At 35.1% G+C, this 9,018-nt stretch overlaps 1 protein-coding gene across 1 annotated transcript; it reads left to right on the forward strand.

Annotated features, from left to right (window-relative positions):
* LOC102217918 (cysteine-rich venom protein-like) lies at positions 1-5,612 on the forward strand. The gene is made up of 8 exons (XM_023331502.1): positions 1-63; positions 1,433-1,436; positions 1,724-1,824; positions 3,585-3,675; positions 4,017-4,159; positions 4,317-4,405; positions 5,050-5,132; positions 5,211-5,612. Exons 1-8 carry the CDS (start codon positions 4-6, stop codon positions 5,345-5,347), a joined length of 708 nt encoding a protein of 235 aa, XP_023187270.1. The 5' UTR covers positions 1-3; the 3' UTR covers positions 5,348-5,612.
* The last annotated feature ends 3,406 nt before the right edge of the window (positions 5,613-9,018 follow it).

Genomic DNA, 9,018 nt, shown 5'->3' on the forward strand with positions numbered 1-9,018 from the left:
AAGATGTTTGTCATCTTGATTTGCATCTTGACACTCCAAGATGTGCACACTGCTTGTGTTTTGGTGAGTGTAACTAACACCTTGATTTATCCCAGCCTGTAATATGCAAAATGTTTGGAAATCACTCCCTAGTTTAATCTTAAATTCTACCACTTGTATTTAAAACAGATCTAAATTCTATTTTGAATTTAGCTGAGTTTAGCTAAATAAATAAGTGCTTTTTTTCTTCACTTCTTCACAGAAGCTTCTGCTTATCAAAGCATGCATTGAACTCAAATCTGTGTGAAGAAGTTTAATAAGTGCATAAATTTTAAGTTAGCCTGTTTCTTTCTCTGTTTTCCACAGTGCTTAAAAAAACTAACCGCACCATCAGTGATTTTTCCTGTTTTTTTTTTTTTCCTTCTTGCCACACATCGATGTTTCAGATCAATCTCATTTCGATAGTTTTCTTTTTCTTTCTTTTTCAATAGGAAATTTATCCAACCTGGCCCACTGTGAAAATGTAGACTCAACTGCCTGTCAACTAAAGTGTGCAATAGCTGGAAATAAACCTTTACATTGCTGTGGAGAAATGTTTGTCCATTCTTTCTTGCACAATTGTTTTAAATCAGCCTCTTCCAACACAAACAACATGCTTACGGTCTCTCTATGACATTAAAATCAGATTATAGTCCAGATTCGGATGAGACCACTTCGTTTTTAGTTTATTTGTCTCCATACATCATAATTGAAATTCTGCATTTTGGATTTCTTCAGGTTATCTTTGTATGATGTGATAATCTGAAAACATTTAAATGTAACGGAAAATCAAAACACAGAAGTAACCCATAAAGGGCTAAATAATTTACCACACTGTACTCTCCAAAGAATGGATTTCAGATCTGTATGGCTGGATTTATTGAACAGGTTTAACAAAGTTTAACTATCTTTATCTTTAATTCCCCAAGGCAATAAAATATCTTGTGGGTTATGGTCATTTAGCTTCTTCCACTTTGACAACCAATCCTGACATGGTCTTCTGCAGGAAATACAGCTATATGCCCTCAATAAATACATTTAAAAAAATAAATTCAAATATCAATTGTTCACAACTCCTTCTGTTTGGCCCAGTTGAAACAACTGGAGAAATCCAGCTCAATGGGAGAAATCTGAAGGGAGATGAGAATCAAGCAAAAACAAACAGAAACAATAAAAAGGTTGTGTTGACTTTAGTCATTTGTCATAGGATTTGGAGAAACAAGTACTAAACTCTCACCAGGAATTCATGTGTTTTCAGGAACCAATTAAGAGATTCATGGTGTTAATTTGTACATTATTGAAAACCAAACAGTTGAATGAGCTGCTTACTCACACGTTTGTTTCACACAAACTAACCTGATTTCTTTTTCTCATTCCCTCATGCACATGGCTTCACATCATCCTGTGTTGACAGCAAGGTAAGCGCCCTGTTAAATCCAGCAGGCGTGTTTAGCGGCACTGTTTTATTTTCGGCATCAGCTGAAACCTTGCCAGCACGGCTCACAGTCAGATTAGCGGATTTAGCTCAGTCCTGTGTCTGTGCTCCTTTGTTACATCGAGCCATTTCAGAGCAATTAAACCAGGATGTGTTTGTGAGTCATATCTTAAGCCGCCAGAGTAAATGTCAGCGCTCATTGTGTCTTAAATCTGCTGTTTACACATCGCTTTCTGATGTGTGTGTGTGCGTGTTGGCGTGTGTGTACAGATGTTTGCCCGGAGAACACAATCGTGCAGGCCGAGATCGTAAATGTTCACAATGCCTTCAGGAGAGCAGTTGAGCCTGCTGCTGCTGACATGCTGATGATGGTCGGTCCTTTCTCAACGTCCTTTCTAACATTTGATTTTCTGCAACTAAGCAATAATAATAAATGCAACAAACCCAAGATTGTAGGTGTGAAATCATCAAGATCTCAAAAAGCAAGCTTCTGATGTCCAAACATGATATTTTCTTTAGATAATATGTACAAGCTCAATTAGTAGTTTTCACATTTGGACAGGGCCATTCTTTCAGCTTCACATAAACTAATCTGATTTATTTTCCTCATTCCCTCATGCATTCAGTATAGGTTTCCTATCCATCTCCTGACTGATGTTTTTTTTTTTTAGTTTTTTTAATCTCAGCTCATCATCTTCTTGGAAGTCCTTCTTTAGCTCCAACCAATTTTTTATGCATTATAATCCATCTAATAGGCCCAAACAGAAGAATAGTTGTGAAGCTTAACGCTACTGCCATCAATTAACCATTCATGCTTTTTATAGCACTATTCATTCAACCATGTAACACAAATTGTTTTTACTGAAATTAAAACAAGAGGGAAAATAACCATCAACAAGCACTTCAAACATGCTGAGCTATTTCGAAGCAAAATGTCGCACCATATTGCGTGCAAAATCACAAAAATCAAATCAAAAAATAACTTGAGTTGTGACTTTTGACAAAAACTGATTGAGAAATGAGATGCCATTCCACAGTAGTATGTGACCAACCTGATGACCAGCATGAGGAGGAGATGCCGAGCTGTTTGTGCGTAGTTTTCTTATGCCCAACTGAGGCCCCTGTTTGATAAACAAAAGAATAAAGAAAATCAAATGATCAGTATTTCTTATTTCTACAAAATGTAATTATTCAATCGTAATACATGGCACCAAACATAAATCAATAGCAGAATAAGGTCTTTGGCCTAATGGAGACAATTTGTCAATTATGCCATCGGCAAAACTCACATATCACTTTTCTAAAACAATGGCTGAAGTAATTTTTTGCCAAAAATTACAACATCTTCCTTTCTAAAAGATGTTTTAGTAAAAAAGGAATCCCTTTTAGCAAAAACCGATGGGTTTGGCTGTCTCCTTATGGCAATATATTCCCTATGTATTGTGCTAACGTTAGAATAAAATATTAATTAAAATATAGAGATGAGGGAATACAATCCTCTTCCTTAAAGATTGCATTTCCTTAAGTAACCTTAACAACCAGTCACATTGTTGTGCTTTCATATGCACAACCAGTGATCTAGTCAAAGGCCTAGTCAAAGTCTGAACTTAAATGCAATTAAAATGTTTTGTCTTAGTCTTTAAACATGCTTTTACATTGGCTCAAAACTCCTCTTATTGTTTACCAAACACAGAGACCTAAAATTATACAAAGAGAGACTCAAAAGTTACTGCAAAAACTTAATGGGAGCTGTAGATACTAAGTATGGCACACAAGATTCAAGGGGAAATTACTTTTCATGTTGGATTGCATAATTATTTTATTTTAATGTAATTATTTAAAAAATATACTTTTTGTATTTGTACTTCTTATTTTAGTATAACTTTTATCTGAATAAAGCCTAACACAAACAAGCCATATGAATTCAAAATCCAATGGAGAAACGGAATTATTACTTTATTTTCTAGGAAAGAAGTACAGCTCTACGCAGGAAGCAAAAAATAATATTTTGGAGCTTAGTATGATGATTATTTTGTGCGTCAGTGCAATAAAAACATTTTTCTTAGTTGAGCTTGTCCTGTTCTTTGAAACTAGAATTAAACATTTTAAACATTTCATTTTTTCCCCTCAGACTTACAGTTTGGAGTTAGCAGCCAGCGCTCAGGCTTGGGTGGATAAATGTACTCTCAGTCATGGACCGGCCAGCACCCGTCTGCTTGATGGTACGTTTGCTGTGCCTCTATACATTCTCTCTTTCTTTCATTTTTCGTCAATTTGGGGCTGTAAATATTTCCTCCATTAATGTAAAATGCTCTTTTTGATCCGACTGCCCTTGTGATAAACGATCAGAGATACTATGAATGTTATCTTATGTTTTCTTTTAATAATAGATTATATTAGGTAAGATGTTATCATGAAGGAGAATATCATCAATTGTTTTTTTGTCATTTGTTTAATGAAGTCTGCTATATACAAATAGCGTAATCTCGTGGGGGATAAAAAATAAAATCATCTGCAAATACTCATTAATCAGTGCTGCCACGTGTTTCCCTCCATTACCCAGGATATGAATTAGGTGAGAATCTCTTCTCTTCTTCCTCCCCATCCTCGTGGACCACTGTTGTTACGACCTGGCATAATGAGAAGTCACGCTATCTTTATCCCAATGGATCCACCAATGGAAAACCCATCGGTCACTACACACAGGTGCACATTTTTATCATACCGTGTTATTTTTTTATGAAAAATACTTCGCTTTCACTGCCCTGCTGCTCTGGTCAAGGGGTGGTTGCAGAGTGTACTTACAAGGAATGTTTCAAAATGAAACCGTCCCAAAAATAACCAGTAATTATTGTGTTGCCAGGTTGTGTGGAACAGCTCCTACAAAGTGGGCTGTGGACTTGCTCTATGTCCCAACAATATGTACTACTACGGCTGCCATTATTTCAGAGCGTATGTGACATTTTTACAAGTAATTTAGGAAAGTCTTGACTTTATTTTACACTGCATCTGCAAGCCTTTCACTTTGTTCACATCTTGTTACATTAGTGGATTTATTTCATTTAATTTTTCAGAATTCAACAAACAATACACCATGTAGACATTGTTTTCCAAATGGATGAAAAAGAAATTACTTATAAGCATTTACATACTTTTTACTCAAACACGCTCTAGTGTGAGTCCAGATGATATCCAATAAACTAAGTTTAGGTGGATTCATTTAAAATTATAGAATTTCTGAAGGATGATTTTTTCCAACCTTAGTGAAAGTTTGGAAATATTTTCTTTATTTTACTTTTTAAAATAATTTCCACTTTATTATAATGGATCATGTTGATTATTTTGAATACAGGCATTAAGATTTGGTGAACAAACAGATAAACAAAACAAAATGTGCAAAAACGTCATAGACAGAGTCCAGTGCGGTCATTTGGGTATTTGTAGTAGGGAGTGTGTTTTATTAAGATTGTACAGCAAGAAATAAGAAAAAAAATCCTCATATAATAAAGAAAAAATATTGAGGGAAGACTTGATCAATTTTTGAGAAGGAATATTATTTTCTGCTTTACAAAATCTAAACAATTTTTGTCCCTTAGTGGAAACTTTAAGAGATGGCCTCCCTACAAGGTTGGAACCTCATGTGCTTCCTGCCCAAACAACTGTGTGGACAAACTCTGCTGTAAGTAGAGTAACAAACTTACAGAAAAGTGTCATTATTATTTAAAAGACATCCTAATTTGTTCCCTCTCTTTCTCAGTCAATCCATGTCCTTATGTAAACACCTTCATCAACTGTCCCAGACTGAAAGACGTCAAAGGATGCAACAACCCGCTGGTGTTTGCCAGGTGTCCTGCTTCATGCAAATGTACCACTGAGATTGTTCCAATATATTAGACTGAACAGCAAGAATACTTAAAATTCAATGTGTTCTTTATCTGTACTGAATATAATGTTGGCATCTGCAAAATACAAAACAGACAATAATTTATAGTTGGAATATTTTTGGGTGTAGCTTGTCTTAATTGAATGGGTCCATTTCTGTAGGTACATTATCTGTAGGTATAAAAAAAAAGATAACTCATTTTAACATAGAAATCGTGCAAACGTGGCATATAGCACTTCATTAAGTGAAAGATTATGCAACTGTAAAGGCACATTGTAGTATAAAAATCTGTGGAGTTTTTAAAGCGTTTTAGAAAACAAAAAAGATTTCAGAGGGTTTTATTTGTAGCTTTTTCATGTTTCCATTATTACAACTATTTTTGGGAATATTTTGTTTTGTTTGTTGTTCTTGGTTCTAAACAAACCAACAACAACAGGGAAAATCTCTCAGGAAAATCCAAGAGATTTTCCCACCCTCAGGCCTCCCGATTTCCTTTCTGCTATGTTCCTTGTTAGATCACCTGCAGCCAAAACATGTCAGCTTTTCCAGGAAACGCACTCCTTTTTGTTTTATTATTTCCTTCATATTTTCCATCTCTTAGTTTTTCCTCTTAGTTTGTTTAGGCTTTGTTTGACTTTGACTCCAGGTGCCTTTGCAGAACTTTCCGTTAAGTCATGAGTTATTCTGTCTTACACTGACCTGCTGTTCTGTCATTATTAACTCCTCAATTGGCTTTATATATATATATATATATAAACAGTTGCTTAGCTGTGCCATGGAAGTAATTTTAAAAGAAACCAGATTAACTGGAATATCAAAGCACCGCTTCCAACCAACTGCTCCTTTAAACTACAGTTTCCTTCACAGAACAGATATCAGTAAAGTACGTTGATGACTCTGCAGTGGATGATCACAGTCAAGTGTTTAAAAAAACAGAAGATCTGTCAGGACATGAAAAACCTTTCATCCGTCACTTGCTCAGCAACTGTAAGCTAAGTTTCTAACCAATTGCTGTTTGGGAATCGTTTTGTTAAACATTGTAGCCGCAGTGTGCCATCTTCATGCCTAGTGTTCGGTATGGTAGGGGATCTATTATGATGTGGGACTTTCTCTCTTAGAAATATTGGAATAATTGTTAGTTTGTGACATTTTGCAACAATTGAAATCCAAAAGAATTTCATAGAAATCTCACAATCTTTGCTTGAAAAATAAAAATGGAACAGGAAATGAGTCACCGTTTCTTTGAAAGGGTTTGCTTTATTTAGCCAAAATAAAGGACTGGTAGATCCAACTCTTCTTGTGAGTAAATCATGTTATAAATACAGTAAAAGACAAATACTGTATGTTATTTAAAAAAAACTTTAAATTTGTCTACATCTTGTTTGACAGTTTTAGTTTCAGTAAATACGTTTGCAGTTTCTTATGGTATCAATCTTTATGAATGGTCTGTGTTACCAACCAGATTGCTACGATTCTTTAATTGAAGGTCTGCACAAAAACTGAACCCATGGACCTCACTTTGGACTCCTGCTGCTATGTATGCAAACAAAAACTCTGAAATGCTAAAAGAGAAAACAGAGTCGTTCAATTGAAAAAAAGAGGGATGTGTCAAGTAATTATAGCAGCAGTGCTGATAAGTGTAGCTGTTGGTGGCACCATGCTTTAGTAGATCCTCTGTGCTGTTATTGGTAATAAAGCGGAAATATTTCTGCTTTAACAACAATAAAGTGATTTTCTGTTATGACCATAGACAACTAGAAATGTTCAGAGTAAAAAGAGGCTAATGACATGTTATAAAGAAACTGCACAGAAAGAAGGAAATCTTCAATATGAATCATCATTTAGAAACTATACCCCTGATTAATTATAATCATAAAAAATCCTCATCATATTGAACAGTATCCATATTGACCAGCAGGTGGCTCTGTTCTACAACTCATTTCCTTCATTGATTTCCCCAACAGCATGCATATCTGCTGTCGTCTGAACTATGAGTAACAAGTATCAAATACGTTTAGGCCTTTTTACTCACACTGCGTTTTATAGAATACAGTATCCTAAATGTGGGTCACATTTACTTTTTTACATGAACTACCGTTCAGTTGAGCCAACTATCACTATTACTCTCAATTTCCTTTTGCTAAGGGTGTGTTCTTATTTTGCAAAGGAAACTTGACACAACAGCAAAAGAGACAGTTAAAGTAATTACTTCACTTCTGAGATTAGCACATTTTTTTTTCTGTATTTACTGCCTACACAAAGAGGAAGATCACCAAAGCACACGATGTGACAGATAAACAACTGTCATTTGTGACCAAAGCCTTTGAAATGACTTCATTAGAATTCATCACATATAGCTTTCAGTAAAACCGTCAACATTTGAATATGTTTCACAGTCTCACTTTGAAATAGGAAGTAATAACAGATTTAGTTTTCTTTCTAAATAAAGGAATGTACATTTCAGAAACAAGATGTGCAGACTTTGGATAAAAGTTTCTTAGAAGAAGGAAACTTTTCAAGAGTTTATGCATTTTAATTTTATTGCATGAAAATTGTATTTGATCTCCTTCCAAAATGCATGAATTCTGCAAAACTGCAATAAGTTTGTCTTTACGAACGCCTCCTGTCCTTGGCTCCATTACTGTATTAACTGTACTTGTTTTATAATAAGACACCTGCCTAGCATCAATCAGTCTCCAACGTTGACACCATGAGAGAGAATTTGAGTGATACCGATGGGCTGAGAAACACCAAGAAGTTAGGCTGCAGAATAATAGGCAAGCTTGGTAAACAGCCACCTACTTTTGACAATTATTTGGGAAATGACTTGACAAACATATCACATTGCGGAGAGGATGAGTGGGGCCATGTATTAAAAGTTTTTGGGCAACAACTGATGAGTCATGGCTAGGATATCCAGCATGACAATAAACCGAAACACACAAACATGGCAACCAATTTTTGGCTCAGTGTGAACCATTCAAGGTCTTGGAATAAGAACCAAATAGAAAATCTTCTGGAGGAAGCTGAAGCTCTGTGTTGCCCAAAAACCTGAGAGATCTGGAGATCTGTATGGAGGAGTGGGCCAAAATTCCTGCTGCGGAATGAGTAAACCTGGGCAAGAGCTGCTGGAAACGTCTGACCTCTACAATAGAAAACGAAAGATTCTGTACCCCATATTAAGCCCCATGTTTTGTATTTTATCAAATACTTATTTCGTGCAATAAAATGCAGACAAAATGCAAATTAATAAAAAAAAACATCATACAATGTGATTTTTCTGGATTTATGTTTTCAGTTTCTGTCAAAGTTTAATTGTACCTGTGATGGAAATTACAGACCTCTGCATTCTTTGAAGCGGAGAAGCATAAAATATTGGCAAGTAGTTATTTTTCTCCACTGTTTAACAATGTTTATTTCAGTAGCCTGCTTCAATTTAAAATGTAAAAATCATATTATTCAGATTCATTTTACACAAAGGGATTTCAAATGGTAATAGTTTTGGTTATGCAAGCCATAAGCAATTAACTGACATGCAAAATATCACAAAACCAAATGTTTCAATGAGTAGATGTTTTTTTTTTTTTTTTTTTTTAAATGGCAAGCAGCATAACGCTTCGTTTGAAAAGCGAAAGTTGGAGAATAAGATCCACTATTGTATAAATGCAGTTGAGTTTAATCA

This window comes from Xiphophorus maculatus, chromosome 3, assembly GCF_002775205.1.
Source record: "Xiphophorus maculatus strain JP 163 A chromosome 3, X_maculatus-5.0-male, whole genome shotgun sequence".
Lineage (NCBI taxonomy): Eukaryota > Metazoa > Chordata > Actinopteri > Cyprinodontiformes > Poeciliidae > Xiphophorus > Xiphophorus maculatus.